The following is a 27,233-nucleotide window of genomic DNA, read 5'->3' as shown; positions in this document are numbered from 1 at the left end:
GTCTAGGATGGGTCTGGCAAAAGTTTTGTAGGCTCTTGTGAGTAGAGTGAGATTACCAGAGCAGAAGCTGCGTAGGATCAGGTTAACGACTCTAGAGGCTTTTTTGGCGATATTGTTGCAGTGGGCTTTAGCACTTAGGTCATTTGATATCAGTATTCCAAGGTCTTTTACTGAGTGTGGGTTAGCAGTGAGAGATTGTTTATTCAGTTCGTATGTGCGATTAGTATGGTGCAGGAGTTTTATTTTAACTTATTTGTTTGTTTGTCAAGTACGTACAGTGGCACCTCTACTTACGAACTTAATTCGTTCCGTGACCAGGTTCTTAAGTAGAAAAGTTTGTAAGTAGAAGCAATTTTTCCCATAGGAATCAATATAAAGCAAATAATGCGTGCAAACCCATTAGGAAAGAAATAAAAGCTCGGAATTTGGGTGGGAGGAGGAGGAGGAAGAGGAAGAGGAGGAGGACAGTCGCTGCCAAAGGGAGAAGGTGAGATGAAGGGAATTTTAAAAAATTCAAAACTTTGAGGCTTAAAAAAAAAAAGAGGGACTCTGAGACAGCGAGGAGGAGCACGCACCTCCAATACACCTGGCGTGAAGCTGCCTCCTATACACTGTGCCAGAGAGAGAAACCCAGGGGGAATGGCCGGAAACTGGCCGGGCCTTCATGCCGCTCTCAAATTTCCTGGGAAATTTTTCCGGGCTCGGGTTCTTAAGTAGAAAATAGTTCTTAAGTAGAGGCAAAAAAAATCTCAAACACCCGGTTCTTATCTAGAAAAGTTCTTAAGTAGAGGCGTTCTTAAGTAGAGGTACCACCGTATTTGTAATATACATAGATGTAGCATTGTTTATATACATGAGATGGGTACTGATAAGAGGGAACGATTGGACAGGGATGGCAGGCACGCTGGTGCACTTATGCACGCCCCTTGCTGACCTCTTAGGAATCAGGTGAGGTCAACAGTGAACAGTCTAAGGGGAAAGGTTTGGGGGGTTTTGGTGACGAAAGCACAGAGTTAGTGAGTTTGTGAGTTCCAGGCATTAACCACTCTTTTGCTAAAGTCGTATTTTCTACGGGGCGGTTCACTTTGAATTTTTATCTGCTGTGTGCTCGTGTGGTTGAAGCTGAAGTAGTCATTGACAGGTAGGACATTGTAGCAGATAAGTTTATGGGCTATGCTTAAGTCGTGTTGAAGGCGATGCAGCTCTAAGCTTTCTAAGCCCAGGATTTCAAGTTTGGTTGCGTAAGGTAATCTGTTGCAAGCAGAGGAGTGAAGGGTTCTTCTAATATTTTATTTTTATTATTATTTTTTAATTTTTAAATTTTTATTTTATTTTTATTTTTATTTATTTATTTATTTACTTACTTACTTACTTACTTACTTACTTACTTACTTACTTACTTACTTACTTACTTACTTACTTACTTATTTTGTCCAATACACAATGAGGGTTTTAGTGGGTATATATCTATATGCACATAGTAAAATACATGATGAAGGTTACAGAGGAGATACTCAGAGTAAAATATATCTAAGAAAGAATAGAAAAGAAGGTATAGTAATAGAACATATCAATGAAAGAATAGAAGAAGAGATATAGGAATAGAAGAAAGGTATAGGAGATATGGGAGAGCAATAGGACAGGGGACGGAAGGCACTCTAGTGCACTTGTACTCACCCCTTACTGACCTCTTAGGAATCTGGATAGGTCAACCGTACATAATCTAAGGGTAAAGTGTTAGGGGTTTGGGGATGACACTTTGGAGTCCGGTAATGAGTTCCACGCTTCGACAACTCGGTTACTGAAGTCATATTTTTTACAGTCAAGTTTGGAGCGGTTAATATTAAGTTTAAATCTGTTGTGTGCTCTTGTGTTGCTGTGGTTGAAGCTGAAGTAGTCGCCAACAGGCAGGACGTTGCAGCATATAATCTTGTGGGCAATACTTAGATCTTGTTTAAGGCGTCTTAGTTCTAAACTTTCTAGGCCCAGGATTGAAAGTCTAGTCTCGTAGGAAATTCTGTTTCGAGTTGAGGAGTGAAGGGCTCTTCTGGTGAAGTATCTTTGGACATTTTCAAGGGTGTTAATGTATCTCTGGACACTTTCTAATTTATTTATTTATGTCCGATATGCGGTGTGGGTTCCAGACAGATGAGCTGTATTCAAGGCAAATGTTTTGTATGCTCTGGTTAGTAGTGTGAGATTACCGTAGAAGAAGGTACGTAGGATTGGATTGACAACTCTTGAAGCCTTTTTGGTGATGCTGTTGCAGTGGGCTTTGGCACTTAGGTCATTTGATATGAGTATACATTCCCAGGTCTTCCAAAGAGTGAGGGTTTTGTCTATAAGGTCTTATTTTGTGTTAGAATTCCTTTAACTTGCTTGCTTAGTCATCCGTGGAAGGATGCTGTCCTTCTGGTGAAACCTCCCCCAGTCAGGAACAGCACGAACTGGGTAATTCCCCCCAAGAATGGGTAACAATAACAAAGGAAGTCTAGGATCTTCGTGGGTTTCCTATTTGGCCATTGGTACATACACAAAGACTTGTCTAGAAGGATTTTTGCCTGGTCCAGCAAAGCCAGTCACACCTGAAAAGAATGGATCAACGCCACTATGTTTGGTTTTTATATTAATGGATTTTTAATCATTTCTAATACCAAATTACTATTGTACACTGTTTTATTGTCACTGTTAGCCGCCCCGAGTCTCCGGAGAGGGGCGGCATACAAATCCAATAAGTAAATAAATAAATGAATGAATGAATGAATGAATGAATAACTAAATAAATAAATAATTTTAAAAAAAGCAATGACTAAGAGTTGGAAGGGATCGTGGAGGTCTTCTAGCCCAACCTTCTGTTCAAGCAGGAGACTCTATACCAGTGATGGCGAACCTTTCTTTCCTCATATGCTGAAACCATGCATGCGCACGCTATTATTTATTGATTTATTGATTTATTGGATTTGTGTGCCGCCCCTTTCCAAGGACTCGGGGCGGCACACATAGTAGTACATCTAATCCAATTCCCAGATAGTGCAGAATGCAGCTGCGAGAGCAATCATGGGCTTCCCAACATATGCCCATGTTACACCAACACTCCGCAGTCTGCATTGGTTGCCGATCAATTTCCGGTCACAATTCAAAGTGTTGGTTATGACCTATAAAGCCCTTCGTGGCATCGGACCAGAATATCTGCAAGACCGCCTTTGGCCGCACGAATCCCAGCGGCCAGTTAGGTCCCACAGAGTTGGCCTTCTCTGGGTCCCATCAACGAAACAATGTCGTTTGGCGGGTCCCAGGGGAAGAGCCTTCTCTGTGGTGACCCCAACCCTCTGGAACCAGCTCCCCCCTGAGATTAGAACCGCCCCCACCCTCCTTACCTTTCGTAAACTCCTTAAAACCCACCTCTGCCATCAGGCATGGGGTAACTGAGATAACTTCCCCAGGCCTATACTGTTTATGTATGGTGCATGTTTTTTAAATTATGGGTTTTTAATTTTAATTATTAGATTTGTATTGTACATTGTTTTTCTATTACTGTTGTGAGCCGCCCCGAGTCTATGGAGAGGGGCGGCATACAAATTTAATAAATAAATAAATTTAATAAATTAATTAATATAATTTTATAAAACCCTAAAAAATCCTAAAATAATTTAAAACATTCATTATCATTTTGAGTGGGGGTCATGTTTTTGGTTATTATCTTAGTCTTTCCTTTGTTTATTTTAAGGCCTGCGAAGTCACTGAATTTCTCAATTTCTTTCATTAAAGTATGGGCTGTGGTTAGGGGCTCCTCAATAATATTTATTTTGTTTATTTACTTAATTGGGTTTGCATGCCGCCCCTCTCTGAGGATTCGGGGCAGCTCACAGCATATACAAAAACAGGACAATAATATAAATCCAATTAATACTACATTAAAAACAACCCTTCAATTCAGTTAAAATTAATAATAAATGCCGTATCATCTGCAAAGGCAAGAAATTTATATCCCTCCTTAATCCTTGGTCCTCTAATTATTGGATTGTTTCTTATACAGTGATACCTCGTCTTACAAACACCTCGTCATACAAACTTTTCGAGATACAAACCTGGGGTTTAAGATTTTTTTACCTCTTCTTACAAACTATTTTCACCTTACAAACCCACTACTGCCGCTTGGATGCCTCACCTCCGGACTTCTGTTGCCAGCGAAGCACCCGCTTTTTCGCTGCTGGGATTCCCCTGAGGCTCCCGTCCATGGGAAACCCCACCTGTGGACTTCCGTGTTTTTGTGATGCTGCAGGGGAATCCCAGCAGGTGAATCCCAGCAGCACAAAACGGGCGCTTCACTGGCAACGGAAGTCTGGAGGTGGGGTTTCCCATGGAAGGTAGCCTCCGGGGAATCCCAGTAGCACAGAAATGGGCACTTTGGCTGCCAAAAGGGGTGAATTTTGGGTTTGCACGCATTAATCGCTTTTCCATTGATTCCTATGGGAAACATTGTTTCATCTTACAAACTTTTCACCTTAAGAACCTCATCCCGGAACCAATTAAGTTTGTAAGATGAGGTATCACTGTATTTCTCAATAGTGTTTCTAATGTCAGGATATAAATTAGTGGGGCTCATGGGCATCCTTGTCGGACACCTTTTTTGATTGTTATCTTGTCTGTGAGTTCCCCACTCACCCATGGGTACTAAGCATGAACCCATCTGAGTTTTCATAGGATCCCATCCCGAAGCTCGTCTCATATCTACTTGAGACTTTCTGCAGCCCTTTGAATGAACGTATCTCCTCCTTTAGCTCCAGAAGAACTCCTGCAAACCCCCCATTTTTTCAGGAGATGGATGTGGTCTCATAGGGATGAGTTTGCCCTTCCATCTTCGGACCATGTCTCTGTGGCCTCAACCATGGGATTTCTCTTAGAAGTAGGTTTTGTGGCTGCAGGTCTAAACTTCTCCGTTCTTCTCTAATACAGTTGTCAGGGGTATCATGGCCCCATCCCTCAGCCCCTAAGTGGTTCCACAGAACTCATCATAGCCCCAAATGGGAGTCCACTCTTCCTTTAAATACTTCAGTGGGTAATAAAGTAACAGGACAGGCCTGGCACATGCCTATCCATAATGCTTAGCCTGTCTGGAGGTGCCGTTATTATGCTTATGTTCCAACTTGAAGAGTTATTGCACAGGGAGGGAGGGAAGGAAGGGGGAAGATATGATTCAATGGTTCTGAGATAATTTTTATTTTATTTTACTTTATTTCATTTCATTTCATTTTATATTTATTTATTTATTTATTCATTCATTCATTCATTTCTTCCTTCCTTCCTTCCTCCATTCATTCATGCAATCATTCATGCATTCATTTGTCAAACATGTATAGCAGAGCTTCTCAACCTTTCTAATGCCACGACCCCTTAATACAGTTCCTCATGCTGTGGTGACCCCCAACCATAAGTCTAGCACCAATTCTCCCAACAGAGTTTTTAAGCTGATTGGCAGGATGGTGAGAAGGACACCCGCACTGCAAACGCCTGACTGGTCAGATTGTACAAATATTTTCCAAGGCGCCCGAATAGAAGCTTTAGTTCCTAACACTGTGGAAAATTTGTCTTTTCCCACGGTCTTAATCGACCCCTATGAAACAGTCGTTTGACCCCCCAAAGGGATCATGACCCCCAGGTTGAGCACCACTGATGTACAGGATAGTAGTGGTTGGTATAGACATAACGTAAGTTAAAAGTAACGATAAAATAGGACAATAGGACAGGGATGGTAGGCACAGTGGTGCGCTATGCACGCCCCTTACAGACCTCTTAGAAATGGGGAGAGGTCAATCTAAGGTTAAAGTTTTTGGGGTTTGGGGAAGAATCACAGAGTCAGGTCATAAATTCCAGGCATTGATCACTCTGTTGCTGAAGTCGTATTTAGTTTAGAGCGGTTTACATTGAGTTTGAATGTATTACATGCTCGTGTGTTGTTGCGGTTGAAGGTAAAGTAGTCATTAACAGGAAGGGCATTTTGGTATATGATTTTATGAACCACATTTAGATCAGATCGGAGGTGACGTTGTAAATTGTCTAATCCCAGTATTTCAAGTCTGGTGGAATAAGGTATATTGTATCACATCTGCCAGCTCCTTAAGAACTCTGGGATATAATCCATCAGGTCCCCATGATTTGAACTAATACAGACCGGACAACTGTTCTCATACCTTTTTCCTTTCTTCTTTTTTTTTTTTTTTTTTTAATGTTTCTGGTAAGCTGGGCTGTATTATCTTTTTGGGAGAAGACAAATGCAAATAAAGAATTAAGGAATTCTGATTTCTCTCCCCTGCCTGTTACTTCCTTCCCAACTTCTCTTATTAGTGGTGGCCCCGGCCCTGTGGAACCAACTCCCCCCGGAGATTAGAACTGCCCCCACCCTCCCTGTCTTTCGTAAACTACTCAAGACTCATTTATACTGCCAGGCATGGGGGAGTTGAGATAGCTCTTCCCCCTAAGCCATTACAAGTTATGCATGGTATGTATGTGTGTATGTTTGGTTTTATAATAGGGGTTTTTAGTTGTTTTTTATTATTGGATTGTACATGTTGTGTTTATTATTGTTGTTAGCCGCCCCGAGTCTTCGGAGAGGGGCGGCATGCAAATCCAATAAATTATTATTATTATTATTATTATTATTATTATTATTATTATTATTATTTGCTTCTTTGACTTTTTTATTCTTTTTTGATATGTTGAAAGCTCCTTTTTTTGTATTTTTGACATTTATTGCAAGTCTTACTTCATTATGAGCCTTAACTTTCCTGACTTGATCTTTGAAAGTTTGGGCTGTTGGTTAGAATTCTGCCTTAGTTCTATGGTCCCCTTTCCTTTTATTTTGTTTTTGTTCTTGTTCTTATTTAGCTTTGATTTTTTTTAAAAATATTTTTATTACTTTTTTTTAAACAGCAACAAATACAATCAATTCAAACAATACAAACACATGAAAGACATCAACACATCACTCAAACAGTTCACTTGCATTTCTGTCGCATCAGCACAACCACTTCAAGGCGTTGTAATCCAACTATTTTATCACTAGTTTATTAAAATATACATATTTATTTATTATTACAGTGGCACCTCTACTTATGAACTTAATTCATTCCGTGACCGGGTTCTTAAGTAGAAACGTTTGTAAGAAAAAGCAATTTTTCCCATAGGAATCAATGTAAAAGCAAATAATGTGTGCGACTGGGGAAACCACAGGGAGAGTGGAGGCCCTGATTCCTCCCAGGAGATTCCTAGAGAGGCCCCACGGAAGCTTCTCCCCGCCTTTTCCGGCCCTGTTTCCTCCCAAGAGATTCCTAGACAGGCCCCACGGAGGCTTCTCCCCACCTTTTCCGACCCTCTTTCCTCCCAGGAGATTCCTAGAGAGGTCCCACAAAGGCTTCTCCCCACCTTTTCTGGCCCTGTTTCCTCCCAGGAGATTCCTAGAGAGGCCCCACGGAGGCTTCTCCCCACCTTTTCCGGCCCTCTTTCCTCCCAGGAGATTCCTAGAGAGGCCCCACGAAGGCTTCTCCCTGCCTTTTCCAGTTACAGTTTCGGAGGCTCTGGTTTGTAAGTGGAAAATGGTTCTTGAGAAGAGGCAAAAAAATCTTGAACATCCGGTTCTTATCTAGAAAAGTTCATAAAGTTTATTTTTACGGGAAAGGACCTCCCTTTGCTTGCGGCGCCGCTACGGTGTCCTTTTTCGTAAAAGTAAAAATAAATAAAAAATAAAAAATCCTTAAAAATGAAAAACGATGGCATTCCGGGGGCGAAGCTTTGACGCCACAGATCGTTCGGGTTCGTCCGAAGTTCGTCCGAACTCCATCACTAATCCTGTTGCAAGATTTTGCTTCTTGTGCAAGTGCAGAAAAGCATTTTGTGCATGTGCAGAGGGTTAAAAAATGGAAATGGTGGCATCTGGGTGGGGGGGCAGAGCCTCACGCTCCCTTCACGAGTGGCCCTCCAACGACCCACAGGCATTGAGCAAACCGGGATCATTTTACCATGTCAGCCAGCCATCAATGTTGGTTTGGCAAGCGGAGGCAAATTTCCACCACCAGTTTGGGCGAATCCGTCTGGACTGCCAACAACTCACCACTGAGATACAGGTGTGAAACCTTAAAACTTCTCAGCATCCTATTGATAATTGTGATGATACCAGAGGGGTCTTACCAACGTTGTGCTGCAGTTGTGGGCAATGGATCACCGTTTCCTCTTTTCTTTTTATTATTCTCCATGGTATACCCTAGCTCCTGTTCGCTTGCTTCCTCTTTCTCCCTGCCCTGTCGGAAGGAACAACGCCTTTGCTCAAGTCAAAATTTCATTGTTTGCAAGAGCCATTTATAAACTCGACAGTCCCCTGTTTGTGCACGACTAACGTAAGGTTTGATTTAAGGGTTTTCTTGAAGAGTATAAAATCATGCATGGCTTAGAATCATAGAAACATAGAAGACTGACGGCAGAAAAAGACCTCATGGTCCATCTAGTTTGCCCATATACTATTTCCTGTATTTTATCTTAGGATGGATATATGTTTATCCCAGGCATGTTTAAATTCAGTTACTGTGGATTTACCAACCACGTCTGCTGGAAGTTTGTTCCAAGGATCTACTACTCTTTCAGTGAAATAATATTTTCTCACCTTGCTTTTGATCTTTCCCCCAACTAACTTCAGATTGTGTCCCCTTGTTCTTGTGTTCACTTTCCTATTAAAAACACTTCCCTCCTGAACCTTATTTAACCCTTTAACATATTTAAATGTTTCGATCACGTCCCCCCTTTTCCTTCTGTCCTCCAGACTATACAGATTGAGTTCATTAAGTCTTTCCTGATACGTTTTATGCTTAAGACCTTCCACCATTCTTGTAGCCCGTCTTTGGACCCGTTCAATTTTGTCAATATCTTTTTGTAGGTGAGGTCTCCAGAACTGAACACAGTATTCCAAATGTGGTCTCACCAGCGCTCTATATAAGGGGATCACAATCTCCCTCTTCCTGCTTGTTATACCTCTAGCTATGCAGAACCAGATTATCTTTGGGACCGTCTTCTGCCTCATGTATCCCAGCGGTCAGTTAGGTATCACAGAGTCGGCCTTCTCCAGGTCCATCCAGCCAGAAAATGTTGACTGGCGGGGTCTAGGAGAAGAGCCTTCTCTGTGGCGGCCCCAGCCCTCTGGAACGAACTCCCTCCGGAGTTTGTAAAGCCTTAAAAAGCTTCCTCTGTTGCCAGGCATGTGGGCCGTGAGTGATGAGACTGTTTCGGGCCGATACTAGATATGATTGGACTGGATGAATGTGTGTGAGTGTACGTGGGTTTTTTAAAATGTTTTTTTAGTAAATTTTCATAACTTTTATAGTTATTTAGATTGCTTATATATTGTTATATTTAATGTTGTAGGCCGCCCTGAGTCGCCTCAAGAAGGGCAGCATAGAAATCTAATAGATTAGATAGATAGATAGATAGATAGATAGATAGATAGATAGATAGATAGATAGAGAGAGGAAGGGAAGGGAAGGGAAGGGAAGGGAAGGGAAGAAAGAAAGAAAGAAAGAAAGAAAGAAAGAAAGAAAGAAAGAAAGAAAGAAAGAAAGAAAGAAAGAAAATGTGGATGGAGAAAAACTCTTTTCTCTATCACACAATTCTAGGATGAGGAATCCCTCCCTAAGGCTCGTAGGTGAGAAAGTGAGGACAAATCAAGGGAAATATTTCTTCACCCAGAGGGTCGTTGGTTTATGGAATTCACTTCCAGAAGAGGTCGTGACAGCTGTCATCCTGGATAGCTTCAAGGCAGGATTAGACAGATTCATGGATGCCAAGTGTATCGGTGGTTATTGAAACGGATGTCCAAGTGCCGCCTCTATGTTGGTTGAGGCAGGCAGGATTCCCTTGGGTCCCATTTGTTGGGGGTCAAGCGAAAGGGAGGGTCTTGCCTTCTCTTTCTGCTCAAGATCCCCATGGACAATTGGTGGGCCACTGTGTGACACAGAATGCTGGACTCGATGGGTCTTGGCCTGATTCAGCAGGACTCTTCTTATGTTCTTATGTTCTTCAAGAGGTTGAGAATCTGGAAAGAGTGCAGAGAATAGCAACAAAAGATGAGAGGGCTGGAGCAGGGGTCCCCAAACTTTTACACAGGGGCCAGTTCACTGTCCCTCGGACTGTTGGAGGGCCGGACAATTTAAAAAAACTATGAACAAACCCCTATGCACCCTGCACGTACCTTATTTTAAAGTGATATTAGTTACTAACAAAATACCGCATTTTATTCATAGAAAATTAGATGGAACACTGTGTTGTGTCACTCACCCGCGGGCCGTAGTTTGGGGACCCCTGGGCTGGAGTGTAAAATGTAGGATGAACAGCTGCAGGAACTGGATATGTCTAAGCTCATGAAGTGGACAATTAGAGGTGACATGATCACAGTCTTCCAATATTTGAAGGACTATCACAGGGAAGAGGGTGTCAGCCTATTAGGGCAAGAGTAGATATAACACATGGAATCTGTTGTGATTCAGCCTGAGGCTCCTCAGGGACCGGCTGTGTCTCTGCTGGATCCAGGCCCGGAGGAGGAGGACAGTGAACAGGAGGGGGAGGACCAGGCAGACGGGGGAGAGGAAAGTCAGGAAGAGGATGAGGGGGAGCAGCCTGAGAGCCCCAGGGGGGGCCTCTCCCCAGCCAGTAGCCTGGCCTCATTGGATGAGGAAGCACAGGCTATAATTGACATGAGACAGAGACGTGCAGCTCAGAGACGGGATCAATTAGAAAGGTATTGGCATCACTGAATTGGCAACAGCTGGGTTTGGGTGTGGTTCTCCTCAGCAGGGTTTAAAAGGCAGGTCAGCCCTTTCAGCCATGTGGAGCGTTATCAACTGGAAGTTCTGTGACCCTGCTTTGCTTCTCGGTGTCTCTGATCTTGGCTTGTGGCCTAGAAGACTGGAAGACTTGGGGGAGGCGTATGTTTGTTATCTCCAGTGTCGTTTTTGACAGCCAGAATCCTGTTTTACTTCATGGCCTTCGTGAAACATCTTTGAAGTTTCAGCGTGTTCCTGTTTGTAAGGACATTTTCTGTTACCTGTGTTTGCTTTGAATTCTATAAACTGCCTTTGATTTTTACCAGTGTGTCTGGCTTCTCTTTTTGGGTTGGTGTTTGCTGGAGGGACCCAGACAGAACAGAATCTAATCAAGGAGAGAAGCAACTTAGAACTAAGGAGAAATTTCCTGGCTGTTAGAACCATTCATCAGTGGAATGGCCTGGTTTTTGGAGTTGTGGGTGCTTCATCACTGGAGGTTTTTAAGAAGAGATTCGACAACCACATTTATGGAACAGTATAGATTTCCTGCTTGAGTAGGACGATGGAGTAGAAGACTTACAAGCTCCCTTCCGACTGTGTTGTTCTGGTATCGTGTTCAACTCCTCCGGGATCCGTCAACTAAGCAATGCAGGGTGGCAAGACCGCAGAGCAGGGCCTTCTCTGTGGCTGCCCGGCTCTATGGAACCGGCTTCTCCCCTGATGTTCGTACTATTCCCACACTGCTGGCCTTCCCAAAAGCCATGAACACCTGGCTTTGCCGGCAAGCCTGGGGTGGATGAAACTGACATCTGTCATGGCCAATGATATTGTATGTATGTATGTGATTGATTGAGTAATGGGGTTTTTAATTGGGGTTTACAGTTTTAGATTTTCCTTATTTGACTTATTTTTTTATTGTACAGTATTTGTATTTTTATATTGTTTTAAGCCGCCCCGAGTCCTTCGGGATTGGGTGACATAGAAGTCAACTAACTAACTAACTAACTAACTAACTAACTAACTAACTAACTAACTAACTAACTAACTAACTAAATAAATAAATAAATAAATAAATAAATAAATAAATAAATAAATAAATAAATAAATAAATAAATAAATAACTTATTCGTTCATTCATTCATTCATTCATTCATTCATTCATTCCAAAAACACATAATGAAGTTTACAGAAGATATGCTTGTAGTAAAATACAGTATATCAATGAAAGGGTAGAAGAAAACATATAGGAATAGGGGAAGGATATCTAGAAAATTATAGGAGAGACATTAGGACAGGGGACGGAAGGCACGCTGATGCACTTATGCACGCCCCTTACTGACCTCTTAGGAATCTGGAGAGGTCAACCGTGGATAGTCTAAGGGTAAAATGTTGGGGGTTTGGGGATGACACTACTGAGTCTGGTAATGAGTTCCACGCTTCGAGAACTTGATTACTAAAGTCATATTTTTTACAGTCAAGTTTGGAGCGGTTAATAGTAAGTTTGAATCTTTTGTGTGCTCTTGTGTTATTGTGGTTGAAGCTGAAGTAGCCGCTGACAGGCAGGACGTTGCAGCATATGATCTTGTGGGCAATACTTAGATCATGTTTAAGGCGTCTTAGTTCTAGGCTTTCTAGGCCCATGATTGAAAGTCTAGTCTTGTAGGGTATTCTGTTTCGGGTGGAGGAGTGAAGGGCTCTCCTTGTTTAAGGCATCATAGTGCTAAGCTTTCTAGATCCAGGATTGTAATTCTAGACCTACCTACCTACCTACCTACGTACATACATACATACATCTCTTGTCTGTCTTCAGAAAGCTCCTGCAGTGTTATTGTTGTTTTTTAGTGTCGCAAACACGAAAAATGCTGGGAAATGTTGGAAAATGTCAAAATGCTCTTACAGTGGAGTCCTGTCTGAGCTTGGTTGCTTGTGTGGACACTCGCTTCAAAACATTTCCAGACAAGTGACTAAGCTCAGAAAGGACCACGGACTCAACACTACCAACAACAACAGAGTCGGAAGGGACTTTGGAGGTCTTCTAGTCCAACCCCCTGATTAGGCAGGAAAATCTACCCTACTTCCTACAGATGGTTATCATCTTAAAAATCTACCCTACTTCCTACAGATGGTTATCATCTTAAAAACTTCCAGTGTTGGAGCATTCGCATTCGCATCTTCTGGAGGCAAGCTGTTCCACTGATCCACCGTTCTGACTGTCAGGAAATTTCTCCTTAGTTCTAAGTTGCTTCTCTCCTTGTTTAGTTTCCACCCATTGCTTCTTGTTCCACCCTCAGGTGCTTTGGAGAATAATTTGATTCCTTCTTCTTTGTGGCAACCCCTGAGATGTTGGAACACTGCTATCATGTCTCCGCTAGTTCTTCTCTTCATTAAAATAGCCATGCCCAGTTCCTGCAACCGTTCTTCATATGTTTTAGCCTCCAGTCCCCTAATCATCTTTGTCGCTCTTCTCTGCACTTTTTCTAGAGTGCACTCCACCGGACCCCATGGTATTCCCTTCCACTGGCTCCTTCAACGTCCTGTTTTTCATGTAGAACAGTAGATGGAGTCAGTAAGATTTAAGAGACAAGGGGTGTTATGGCTTGTAGTCAATGGTGGGCAGCAGGCAGGATGGGGTGGAATGCAGTTCCACTGGTAGAAATTTATTTATTTTATTTATTTATTGGATTTGTATGCCGCCCCTCTCTGTAGACTCGGGGCGGATAACAACACTAATAAAAACAGCATATAACAATCCAATATTAAAACAGTTAAAAAACCTTATTATAAAACCAAACATACATACAGACATACCATGCTTAAAATTGTAAAGGCCTAGGGGGAAAGAATATCTCAGTTCCCCCATGCCTGGCGGCAGAGGTGGGTTTTAAGAAGCTTATGAAAGGCAAGGAGGCAATTCTAATCTCTGGGGGGAGTTGGTTCCAGAGGGCCGGGGCCATCACAGAGAAGGCTCTTCTCCTGGGTCCCGCCAAGCAACATTGTTTAGTTGACGGGACCCGGAAAAGACCCACTCTGTGGGACCTTACTGGTTGCTGGGATTTGTGCAGCAGAAGGCGGTCCCTTAGATAATCTGGTCCAGTGCCATGAAGGGCTTTATGGGTCATAACCAATACTTTGAATCGGCAACCAATGCAGACTGCGGAGTATTGGTGTAACATGGGCATATTTGGGAAAGCCCATGATTGCTCTCACAGCAATAGAAGAAAGGAATAGGAGATTTGGGAGAGCAATAGGACAGGGGACGGAAGGCACTCTAGTGCACTTGTACTCGCCCCTTACTGACCTCTTAGGAATCTGGATAGGTCAGCCGTAGATAATCTAAGGGTAAAGTGTCGGGGGTTTGGGGATGACACTATGGAGTCCGGTAATGAGTTCCACGCTTCGACAACTCGGTTACTGAAGTCATATTTTTTACAGTCAAGTTTGGAGCGGTTAATATTAAGTTTAAATCTGTTGTGTGCTCTTGTGTTGTGGTTGAAGCTGAAGTAGTCACTGACAGGCAGGACGTTGCAGCATATGATCTTGTGGGAACTACTTAGATCTTGTTTAAGGCATCTTAGTTCTAGGCTTTCTAGGCCCAGGATTGAAAGTCTAGTCTCATAGGGTATTCTGTTTAGGGTGGAGGAGTGAAGGGCTCTTCTGGTGAAGTATCTTTGGACATTTTCAAGGGTTAGCTGTGTACCCAGCTCCAGTTGACTATCCTCCTCCTCCTCCTCCTCGGAAAGCGGCAGGGAGACCAGCACGGGCAGGGGCTGCAGGGGGGCCATTTCCTCCTCCCTCTTTTCTCAACAGCTGATCGGCACCCGTTCGCCTAGCCACCCAGCCGGAGGCAGGGGGCGACCCAGGAAGGAGAGCGCGGGAAACACGAAGTAAATTGTCACGCCAAAGAGCGACACTGGCGAGGTTCTGATGAGGATCGTTCAAGCCACTCCCACCTGGTCACATGGCCTGTCAAGCCACTCCTGCCCAGTCACATGACCATCAAGCCACACCCACAAAACAAGCCACACCCACAGTGTGGCAGTAAAAATTTTGGCTGCCCATTACTGCTTGTAGTGGACAATTGCTACAAGCGTGGGATGTCCGGTTTTTGCAGTCTATGCGGTGCTGCAATTGGCGATCACTCACGCAGAGTCTCATCCAAATTGTTATGGTTTAGTTCCCCAAATTTGGCAAAAAAAAACAACCCAACAACCCGTACATATTTTATTTAGAAAAAGCTATTTGTGGGAGAACAGTAATAGCCCACTTTCCCCTACTCAGCATCAAGGAAAAGGATGACTGGGTTTTCTAAAAATATCCTGTAAGAAATATACAGATGAGACCAAGTGAAAAGCTAACACGATTCAACCCAGTGTGATCGGAGTGTCTGGTTTACTACCACTTCTCAGTTCTCGTGCAAGGGACAGATAGTGGGTGGGTGGTTTTAAAATGTCTTTAAAAATCCCTCCTTCCTTCTTGATTTTGGGAAGCTGCATGGATTCTGCATCTCATCACAGAAAACATCAGGACAATATTAGCAGTGAGAGCTATCGGGAAGAATAGACCCATGAGGCTGGAGGGCTAAAGTCCTTTGGGATAATAAAATAATGATGATAATGATGATAGAAATATAGAAGACTGACGGCAGAAAAAGACCTCATGGTCCATCTAGTCTGCCCTTATACTATTTCCTGTATTTTTATCTTAGGATGGATATAGGTTTGTCCCAGGCATGTTACTGTGGATTTAACAACCACGTCTGCTGGAAGTTTGTTCCAAGGATCTACTACTCTCTCAGTAAAATAATATTTTCTCATGTTGCTTTTGATCTTTCCCCCAACTAACTTCAGATCGTGTCCCCTTGTTCCTGTGTTCACTTTCCTATTAAAAACACTTCCCTCCTGGACCTTATTCAACCCTTTGACATATTTAAATGCTTCAATCATGTCCCCCCCCCCTTTCCTTCTGTCCTCCAGACTCTACAGATTGAGTTCATTAAGTCTTTCCTGATACATTTTATGCTTAAGACCTTCCACCATTCTTGTTGCTTGTCTTTGGACCCGTTCAATTTTGTCAATATCTTTTTGTAGGTGAGGTCTCCAGAACTGAACACAGTATTCCAAATGGGGTCTCACCAGCACTCTATATGGGATCACAATCTCCCTCTTCCTGCTTGTTATACCTCTAGCTATGCAGCCAAGCATCCTACTTGCTTTTCCTACCGCCCGACCACACTGCTCACCCATTAAATCCTCACTACCCCTAAATCCTTCTCTTCTGATGTTTTTGCTAACACAGAACTGCCAATACAATACAATTATAATAATGATAATACAGTAGTACCTCTAGATACGAGCTGCTCTATATACGAGCATTTCGAGATACGAGCTAGGAGGGGAGAGATATTTCTGTTCAACTTCCGAGCTCAAATTCGAGATACGAGCCGAGGCCAAGTCTTCGCTCCGGGCTGTGCCCCCTCCGAGCGCTCACCGCCTGTCCCTGTCAGCGGCCCAGCCACCTTCACCCGCCCGGACAACCTCCTCCTTCTCCCTTCCCCGTGGGAGCGCCGCACCTCTTGTCTGCCTGGCCCAAGAGGCACGAAACCGCTGCTCATGCCGGGCGGCCCGCCTGGAACACCAGCAATTCGTTAGTCGAGGTATTACTGTAATAATAATGATAATGATAATAATGATAATAATGATAATAATGATAATAATGATAATAATGATGATAATAATAATAATAATAATAATAATAATAATAATATAACAATAAAGACAGGATGCTTGAGCAGGGGTTGGACTAGAAGACCTCAAAGGTCCCCTCCAATTCTGTTCTTATTTTATTCTATTAAGGGGAGCATCTTTGCCCAAGTGAGCTTTGTAGCCTGACTCCATCACTCCATGTCCCCCTCCCTCTTTTTTTTGGTCTCGCCACATGTCTAGCTGGTGGCTGCATCTTTGATTCTGAAAGGCCCACTAACATTTAGGAAAAATAATTCAGACCTACTTGAAGTCCTGATTCTTAGCATTTCACTAAGTCCATTTAGCCAACGGACAAAGTCTGTACAAGGCTATTCAAAAGGCACTGATAACATGTGTCCGCAACTTGGGCGTCCTCCTCGATCCACAGCTCACATTAGAGAAACATCTTTCAGCTGTGGCGAGGGGGGCGTTTGCCCAGGTTCGCCGGGTGCACCAGTTGCGACCCTATCTGGACCGGGAGTCACTGCTCACAGTCACTCATGCCCTCATCACCTCGAGGCTCGACTACTGTAATGCTCTCTACATGGGGCTACCTCTAAAAAGTGTTTGGAAACTTCAGATCGTGCAGAATGCAGCTGCGAGAGCAATCATGGGCTTCCCCAGGTATGCCCATGTCACACCAACACTCCGCAGTCTGCATTGGTTGCCAATCAATTTCCGGTCACAATTCAAAGTGTTGGTTATGACCTATAAAGCCCTTCATGGCATCGGACCAGAATATCTCCGGGACCGCCTTCTGCTGCACGAATCCCAGCGACCGGTTAGGTCCCACAGAGTTGGCCTTCTCCGGGTCCTGTCGACTAAACAATGTCATTTGGCAGGACCCAGGAGAAGAGCCTTATCTGTGGTGGCCCCAACCCTCTGGAACCAGCTCCCCCCAGATATCAGAGTTGCCCCCACCCTCCTTGCCTTTTGCAAGCTCCTTAAAACCCACCTCTGTCTTCAGGCATGGGGGAATTGAAATTTTTCCCTTCCCCCTAGGCTTATAGAATTTATACATGGTATGCTTGTATGTGTGATTGGCTCTTTAAATTGGGGGGGGGGGGTTAGATTATTTTTTAATATTAGATTTGTTTGCATTGTCTTCTTTATTGTTGTTAGCCGCCCCGAGTCTTCGGAAAGGTGCGGCATACAAATCTAATAAATGAATGAATGAATGAATGAATGAATGAATGAATGAATGAATAAACAAACAAACAAACAAACAAATGTGTGTGTGTGTTTGGGGGCGGGTGTTGTGTGTGTATATATATCCCTGTATGTTTCTGTACAAAAGCAGACAATAGAATAGAATAGAATAGAATAGAATTTTATTGGCCAAGTGTGGTTGGACACACAAGGAATTTGTCATTGGTGCATATGCTCTCAGTGTACATAAAAGAAAATATACCTTCGTCAAGATCCCCGTGGACAATTGATGGGCCACTCTGTGGCACAGAATACTGCACTCGATGGGCTTTGGCCCAATTCATCATGGCTCTTCTTATGTTCTAACCCTGATATGGCCTTTACTTGTTGGATGCTGTTGCTTCCGTCTCCAGGAGAAGTCAAAGCACTGGTCTGCTTCCTCTCCACAGATGGGTCCTTCACCCTTTTTCTCGCCTCATCTAATAGGTTTCCCTTGAAAAATATTTCTGGGTGGATGACGAAGCAATCCAAGGGATTGGACCGAAGGAATTTAGGCAGAAGGGAGCATTTCCATGCAATTAAGTAGCCATTCAGTGAATCTGATGCAATAGGGTTTCAACTAACGTGGTTTCTTGGGAAATGTGCCATCAGGTTCTTTCTGATTTACCAACCCCGTCTGCTGGAAGTTTGTTCCAAGGATCTACTACTCTTTCAGTAAAATAATACTTTCTCACGTTGCTTCTGAACTTTCCCCCAACTAACCTCAGATTGTGCCCCCCTGCCCTTGTGTTCACTTTCCTATTAAAAACACTTCCCTCCTGGACCTTATTTAACCCTTTGACATATTTAAATGTTTCGATCATGTCCCCCCCTTTTCCTTCTGTCCTCCAGACTGTACAGATTGAGTTCATTAAATATTTCCTGAGATATTAAACATTTCTGTTCTTTTTAAAGAAATATAATTAATTTAGGAAAGCAGGAAAAATATAGATATAGCAATCCACCAGCTCAATATTATATTGTAAATTTACAAAATATAATAAAGAAAGAAGGAGAGAGCAAAATATCTCTCCAGTTGTTACTTTATTTTACTTTTGTTATTTTACATTTCTTCTTACTTTTAACTTTTTGCATTTTCTTTCTCTTTTCTTCAAATGTGTTCATATCTGTTTTTCATTTTTGCTCTGCATTGTGCATTTGTCAATAAAATGTATTAAAAGTAAATAAATAAAAACACTTCGCTCCTGAACCTTATTTAACCCTTTAACATGTTTAAATGTTTCGATCATGTCCCCCCTTTTCCTTCTGTCCTCCAGACTATACAGATTGAGTTCATTAAGTCTTTCCTGATACGTTTTATGCTTAAGACCATTTTTATAGCCCGTCTACATCTTTCTCTATCCTTCCCTTCTTGCTGTTCTAATAATAATAATAATAATAATAATAATAATAATAATAATAATAATAATAATAATAATACATTTATTGTCATTGTCAAAACAACGAATTGTCATTGGCAACGAAAGTCGTGTGACACCCAGAGACGAGTCCCACCATACATAAAATTTAAAAATAGAATAAAAAATAGAATAAAATGTCCCACCAACTACAAATTCCCCACCCTGAACCACTCAACCATCTACATGACAAACCGAGTAATACTGTATTGTCCAACAGTTCATTTCATTTCATTTCATTTCATTTATTGGATTTATATGCCGCCCCTCTCCGAAAACTCGGGGCGGCTAACAACAGTCATGAACAATGTACAGTAAAAATCCAATACTAAAAAAAAACTAACTTAAAACCCCTTAATATATAAAACCAGCATACGTACAAACATACCATACATACAGTTGTATCAGCCTAGGGGGAGAAGAAGTCTTAATTCCCCCATGCCTGGCGGCAGAGGTGGGTTTTGAGTAGCTTACGAAAGGCAAGGAGGGTAGGGGCAGTTCTAATCTCTGGGGGGAGTTGGTTCCAGAGGGCCGGGGCCGCCACAGAGAAGGCTCTTCTCCTGGGTCCCGCCAAGTGGCATTGTTTCGTTGACGGGACCCGGAGAAGACCCACTCTGTGGGACCTAACTGGCCGCTGGGATTCGTGCGGCAGAAGGCGGTTCCTGAGATAATCTGGTCCGGTGCCATGAAGGGCTTTATAGGTCATAACCAACACTTTGAATTGTGACCGGAAACTGATCGGCAACCAATGCAGACTGCGGAGTGTTGGTGTGACATGGGCATATTTGGGAAAGCCCATGATTGCTCTCGCAGCTGCATTCTGCACGATCTGAAGTTTACGAACACTTTTCAAAGGTAGCCCCATGTAGAGAGCGTTACAGTAGTCGAGCCTCGAGGTGATGAGGGCATGAGTGACTGTGAGCAGTGACTCCCGGTCCAAATAGGGTCGCAACTGATGCACCAGGCGAACCTGGGCGAACACCCCCCTCGCCACAGCTGAAAGATGTTTCTCTAATGTGAGCTGTGGATCGAGGAGGACGCCCAAGTTGCGAACCCTCTCTGAGGGGGTCAATGTTTCTCCCCCCAGGGTAATGGACGGACAGATGGAATTGTCCTTGGGAGGCAAGACCCACAGCCACTCCGTCTTGTCTGGATTGAGTTTGAGTTTGTTGACACCCATCCAGGCCCCAACAGCCTCCAGGCACCGGCACATCACTTCCGCTGCTTTGTTGACTGGACATGGGGTGGAGATGTATAGCTGGGTATCATCGGCGTATTGATGATACCTCACCCCATGCCCTTGGATGATCTCACCCAGCGGTTTCATGTAGATGTTAAATAGCAGGGGGGAGAGGACCGACCCCTGAGGCACCCCACAAGGGAGAAACCTAGGGGTCGACCTCTGACCCCCCACTAACACCGACTGCGACCGACCGGAGAGGTAGGAGGAGAACCACTGGAGAACAGTGCCTCCCACTCCCAACCCCTCCAGCCGGCGCAGAAGGATACCATGGTCGATGGTATCGAAAGCCGCTGAGAGGTCAAGAAGCACCAGGACAGAGGACAAGCCCCTGTCCCGGGCCCGCCAGAGATCATCCATCAACGCGACCAAAGCAGTTTCCGTGCTGTAACCGGGCCTGAAACCCGACTGCTGGGGACCTAGATAATCGGCTTCTTCCAAGGACCGCTGGAGCTGGAGTGCCACCACCTTCTCGACAACCTTCCCCATGAAGGGAAGGTTGGAGACTGGACGGTAGTTATTGAGTACGGCTGGGTCCAGGGAGGGCTTCTTGAGGAGGGGGCGCACAAGCGCTTCTTTATAGAGTGATGGAAAAACTCCCCTCCCCAAGGAAGCGTTGGTAATCTCCTGGGCCCAGCTCCGTGTCACCTCTCGACTGGCCGAAACCAACCAAGAGGGACATGGATCCAGTGAACAGGTGGCAGAACTCACAGCTCCAATGGCCTTGTCCACTTCATCAGGTTCACTGATGGTGACCCTTTAATTCGTTGTTAAGTGCGAGTATAGCTCTGGGATAAAAACTATTCAGGAAACGTGTGGTCCAAGTTCTAGTTGTTCTGTATCTTCTGCCAGAAGGCAACAGTTCAAAGAGATTGTAAGCAGGATGAGAAGAGTCTTTGAGAATGGTATGCACCTTCCTAGAACAGCGAGATGTGAAGATGTCATCCAGGGCGGGTAGCTGGAGCCCAATGATGTTCTGGGCAGTTTTAATAATTCTCTGTCGAGCTTTTTTGTTCGCTACAGAGCTGTTCCCATACCAAGCTAGTATGCTGTATGTCAAGACACTCTCAATGGTGCTGCGATAGTAGGACAACAGTAGATGCTGAGATAAATTTATCTCCCTGAGCATTCTCTAGTTCGTATTGATTAGCTATATATTTTCGTCCTTCCCACAATAACACCCTCAAGCAATATGTATTTATTATTTATTTATTTATTCTTTGTCCAATATACAATACATATGGAAGAGAATAGATGTTAAGTAATATATATAACCATAGAAAGTAAAAAAGAAGAGAAGTAGATGGGAGGGAGAGAGTATATATGATATAAGAGATAAGGAGAGAATATATATATATATATATATATATATATATATATATATATATATATATATAGAGAGAGAGAGAGAGAGAGAGAGAGAGAGAGACAGACAGACAGACAGACAGACAGACAGACAGACAGATAGATAAGGAGAGAATATATATGATATATGAGATAAGGAAAGACAATTGGACAGGGGACGATAGGCACATCAGTGCACTTATATATGCCCCTTACTGTCCTCTTAGGAACCTGGAGAGGTCAATCGTGGAGAGTCTAAGGGAGAAGTGTTGGGGGTTGGGAGTTGACACTATTGAGTCCGGTAATGAGTTCCACGCTTTGACAACTCGATTGTTAAAGTCATATTTTTTACAATCAAGTTTGGAGCAGTAGTTGTTGATGATAAGGGGCAAACTAATAATGAAAATAATGTTCTTCGGGTAATGTGCACGAATGCTCGAAGCTTGAGCAACAAGCTCTGTGAGTTAATGGCCATAATATCTAGAGATAATTTGGATCTGGTTGCCATAACTGAGACATGGTTTAAGGATTCTAATGAATGGGAAATATCCATACCAGGATATACACTGTATAGGAAGGATAGAATAGAGAGAAAGGGAGGTGGAGTAGCCATTTATGTTAAAGAAAGTCTAAAAACAAGACTAATTCAAAATACGTGTAAAGATCTGGAGACTCTCTGGATTTGCATGCAAAATAAAATGTACAGCTCAATCATGTTGTAATTGTAACCACTGCTTTGTCCTTCTCTCTTTTTTTAAGGAAGCTTCGCTGATGGAGTCTGAGCAGATCCAGGAGAGAGATCCTTTCCCGGGGACAACCCATAGGACACACGAAGCCGGCGGTCCTGTCTCAGCCAGAGAGTACCATGACGTGACCCAGACATTCATCATGAATCAAGTTCCTGGAAGTGAGGAGGCGGGAGAGAAGGAAGATCCCTGTCTTTCTCATGACTTAGCACCTCTCTTTGTTATGAAAGAACCTATGTGGGATGGGTCTTCTAACCCTACGGAGGAGGATGCTTCCCAAGAACCGGAAAGAAGGCCACGAGATTTAGACAACCAGGAAGAATTTTCAGATGGAAAACAAAACCCCAACAGAGGACAGTCCAGTTTGAAAGAAAGCAGGGGATCTTCCTTAAATTCCTTCGATGGGGAATTTGTAAGTTGCTCCTCAACCAATTCCCAGTATTTCCTTGCGGATTCAACCAGTCCTGCTCTTTTGTATCCCAGGATAGTCAGTGCAGGACAAATGGAGAGCCAAGTCCATGATGCTAACTTTGCCCAACCTCCACGTTTGTGTGACACACACTCCCAGACGTGGTGTGAGGAATCAGCAATAACAGACGCTCTTCCTTGTCAGGAAGACTCAGTCGGTGAACCTCCTTCGGTGACTCATAATACTTCGAATTGCCACCAAAGCGCTGACTTTTCCAAATCCAGACCAGCTGAAGAGCATTCGTGGGAACTGGAGACACAGCATGAACAGAACAGGAGTTTTTACGAAGGAATGGACGTTGCAATCCATGAGATTTCCTCTAAAGGAGAAGAAGTGAGTGAGCAATTGGGCAACCCTTCCTCCAAAGAGGAAGAGTTGGATTTAGATGGGAGGCAAAGAAAGGCAGGCGACACGTCATTACAGATATCTAGCCAAGAGGCAGAGAGACTTTCAGATATGGATGATGAAATCGGAGATTTGGAGGAAAACGTCCTCAGCTTCCTCGTTCTCCACCTCCAGGAAGTGGAAGAGAGTAACGCCGGATTGAGGAACTCTCCTTTACTGAAGACAAACGTCCAAACGGAGGGTGATATAAACAGTATGAATTGTGATAAATCAGAGCCAGAGCAAAAACGCCGATCAGCAGCAAGGAAGCCAGAATTTGCAAAATCAGAGGGGCCGGAGTTGGCAGACAGCGAGGAAGAGGGAGGGGAGGACTTGAATGAGAAAGCAGCAAAGAGCAACACGAAGACAAGTCTGGAGGAAATACCGTGGTCCCACAATGACCAAGAAGAACAAGAATGGACTGTGCAAGCAACAATAGACTCTGTGGCTATCAGATCGGGCCAGGACACACTGGATTCTTTGGGAAACAGTTTGGCTCTTTCTGGTTTCAACGATAACAGTTCTGAAGAACTTGCTTTATCTTTGAAGGAGGTGTCCTCAGAGGATTACTCTCCAATGTCAGGTTGTGCCTTGTCTGAGTCTTGTGTCCAAACAGATACTATTCCATTCTCTGGAATGACCCCTGCAGGTGGTCATAATGGAAGCCCAAGGACACAGGCTTCCACATATCCTAGTTCTGGAGAGGTGGAACAGTCCACCATCTATGAGGAAGCAAACCAAATGTTCTGTCGCGATCAAGATGGTGCACAACCCACTGTGGGTGTTGTTGGCAAAGAGGATATTGGAAAAGAGGAAAACGTAAGGAGTGTTGAGGGTGAACAAATAACACAATTGTTTACAGATGTAGCGTTAGGCATTGACTCCCAAGATCTTCAGTGTTCTCAAGCCATGGGCAGTTCTTCTGACGCTGGAGGAAACCATGTCCCGTCGTTGAGGACTATAATCGCCGCTCTCCTGCAAGGAGAAGATCCTACTAAGGGAGCCATGGATGACACTGTCACTTGTGCAGTGTGTGAATCGGTTCCACATTCCTCCAGTCAACTGGACACAGCAATAGGTGATAAAGCTTCAGTGCCGGACACAGCTGGAGATGACCATGTTCCTGCTTTTGGTGAGGACTTCCTGGAGGACACTGAGAGTTCTACTTCCAAAGTCCTCTCTTTGGAAGAAGGCCTGTCCAATATAGCCAAGGAGATGATAAACTTGAGTCTTTCTTCCTGGGGTTCGGTGCATGACACACCCGAAAACCACCTGGTGTCCCATCCACAACTGAAACCAACGATTGAGAATGCTGTGTTTCCTGGGAAAGAAGCAGCAACAGAACAAGACAATCTAACCAGTGAGTCACTGTGTTTTTCAGTTCCTGGAAAAGGGGGAACAGAATGTGACAGGCTCCCATCTTACACGACTCCTTTTGCAACGGCCACCGATGCAACTCCGCTCACACAAACCTTGGCCCCAGCTCCAGTCGGAGATTCTGAGCAGATTGTGGCCTTCGATCCTGGTTCACTTTTATCCATCAGGCAACCTCTCCAATTTGTAATCCCCCCACCCACGGCAAATTTTAGCACCCAGCAAGCTCCCTCAGGCCTTAAACCTGACCGACTCCAAGAAAAACTGTCCACTTCCAGCCAGGTTAATCCGTTAACCCCAAAATCTTCTGCCAACGAGGCCGTTTTGGAGTGTTCGTCTCTAGCCCCCAAAACCAGATTATCTGAGCAGCTGTCCACCTCTGGAAGCGACTCAGAGCAGTGTTGCCAAGTTCCGCAACCCGTACACAACTCTAAGCAGTCGGTCCCTGTGTCCCACCATGCCGGTTTGCCCATTCTGTCTAGACGTTTTGTGTTTCCTTCATTTACTACCAATGCAGTTTCCCAGCAGACAAACTCGAAACAGGTCACACAATCTGTAGCTACAGGACCGGGCCACAACTTCCAGACCCAACCTCCCCACGTTGCTGTTAGCAGGGGTTGTCACAGTTCCCGGTCGGATTCCAATTCCAGGAAGCATCTCCTGGTCAGGGACAATCCCTCTACCCAGCAGGGGGCTCCCAAACACAACCCCCTTATCTCTCGTACAGGTAGCGAAGAACCGACACATCCTAAGTCGCAGGTTGGCCGTCACGCCTGTTGGAACTCATCTTCTATTTCCAAAAGAGGTGACCTTGTCCTGGACAATAGAACGGAAGAGTTCTCTGGTCTTCCGGTGGCCACCTACCCTGAGTTGGGTCTTTCCTTGTCAGACTTGGAAGGTGAATTTTTAGGCAATGGCGCCATGGGGGCAGAGTCCTTGCTCAGCGTTCCCGAAACAGTGTCCGAGCTTGGAGACACGCCTGATGGGAGATCGGCCCGCTATACTTTCCATCCCTCGGGAGATCGCGAGAAAGGCTGTGGAAGCAAGTCCGCCAACCCAAGGCAGGCTCCTTCACTTTTAGCCTTCACTAACCCAATCCACTTTCTCCAGCTTGGACCTCCTTCGCCCCCTGGTTTTCCATACCCGGGGGTGCATCAGGATCCACAGGGTCCGGAGCAAGAAACCGGGATTACAGATGATCCCGAAGGCCCAGGAAGGTTGAGAAAAGTCCTGGAAAAATCAGCGGGGGAACCCGTTAGCTTGGCGATGCACAGAAAGGGCCTGGAAGGCAGACATCCACGCTTGGAGAAGTCCTCCAGCTGCCCAGACAAAAACACCCTCGGGTTGGGTACCAAAGAATCCGTTTTCGGCACGAAGAAGCAGGAGGCCAAGCAGCGAGCGAAAAGCAAAGACTGGCATCGGCACGGCTTAAGAAAGATTTCAATACCGGCGGACGGTGCCATAGGTGAGCGTTTATTTTCCCCCCATATCTGATCTGGAAAAAGTGCCATAGAGGAACAAGGAGGCAAAACTTGCTCAGGGGGAAAAAAGGGAACACTTAAACAACACAATATAACTCCAAGTAAATCAAACTTCTGTGAAATCAAACAGCCCGCTTAGGAAGCAACACTGATTGACAATCAATTTCACATGCTGTTGTGCAAATACAACAACAACAACAACAACAACAATAATAATAATAACAACAACAACAACAAAACAACAACAACAACAACAACAAAACAATAACAACAACAACAATAACAACAACAATAATAATGTTATTATTACTATTACCATTATTATTATTATTATTATTATTATTATTATTATTATTATTATTATTAATTAGATTTGTATACCGTCCCTCTCCGAAGACTTGGGGTGGCTCACAACAACAGTAAACAATATATGACAAATCCAATAATGAAAACTATGACTAAAAACACTCATATTAAAAACAACCATACAACCCAATCATAACCATACATAAATCTTACTAGCCAGGGGATACATCAGTTACCCCATGCCTGGCGACATAGATGGGTTTTCAAAGTTTTGCGGAAGGCGAAGAGGGTGAAGGCACTTCTAATCTCCAGGGGGAGTTGATTCCAGAGGCCGGGGCCGCCACAGAGAAGGCTCTTATTATTATTATTTAGATTTGTATGTCGCCCCTCTCCGAAGACTCTTCCCCTGGGTCCCGCCAGACGGCATTATTGTGCAGATGAAATATTCAATGAGAATATTTCATTCATTCAGATCTAGGATGTGTTCTTTGAATGTTCCCTTTATTTATTTATTTTGAGCAGTATATATACACTGCTCAAAAAAACTAAGCGAACCCTCAAAGAACACATCCTAGATCTGAATAAAAGAAATATTCTCATTGAATACTTTGTTTTGTACAAAGTTGAATGTGCACAACAGCAGGTGAAATTGATTGTAAGCCAGTATTGCTTCCTAACTGGACAGTTTGATCTCACAGAAGTTTGATTTACTTGGAGTTATATTCTGTTGTTTAAGTGTC

General features: G+C 43.9%; 1 protein-coding gene across 1 annotated transcript in view; it reads left to right on the top strand.

Moving 5' to 3' along the window:
* Positions 1-27,233, top strand: part of ARHGEF5 (Rho guanine nucleotide exchange factor 5) — a 95,382-nt gene that overhangs the window by 30,495 nt on the left and 37,654 nt on the right. Inside the window, 1 exon segment of the mRNA XM_070755229.1 lies at positions 22,493-26,171. Within this exon segment, the coding sequence (XP_070611330.1) occupies positions 22,505-26,171 (3,667 nt within the window). The 5' untranslated portion in view covers positions 22,493-22,504.

Source organism: Erythrolamprus reginae, chromosome 6, assembly GCF_031021105.1.
Source record: "Erythrolamprus reginae isolate rEryReg1 chromosome 6, rEryReg1.hap1, whole genome shotgun sequence".
Lineage (NCBI taxonomy): Eukaryota > Metazoa > Chordata > Lepidosauria > Squamata > Dipsadidae > Erythrolamprus > Erythrolamprus reginae.
This window is presented reverse-complemented; position numbering and strand designations above follow the sequence as displayed.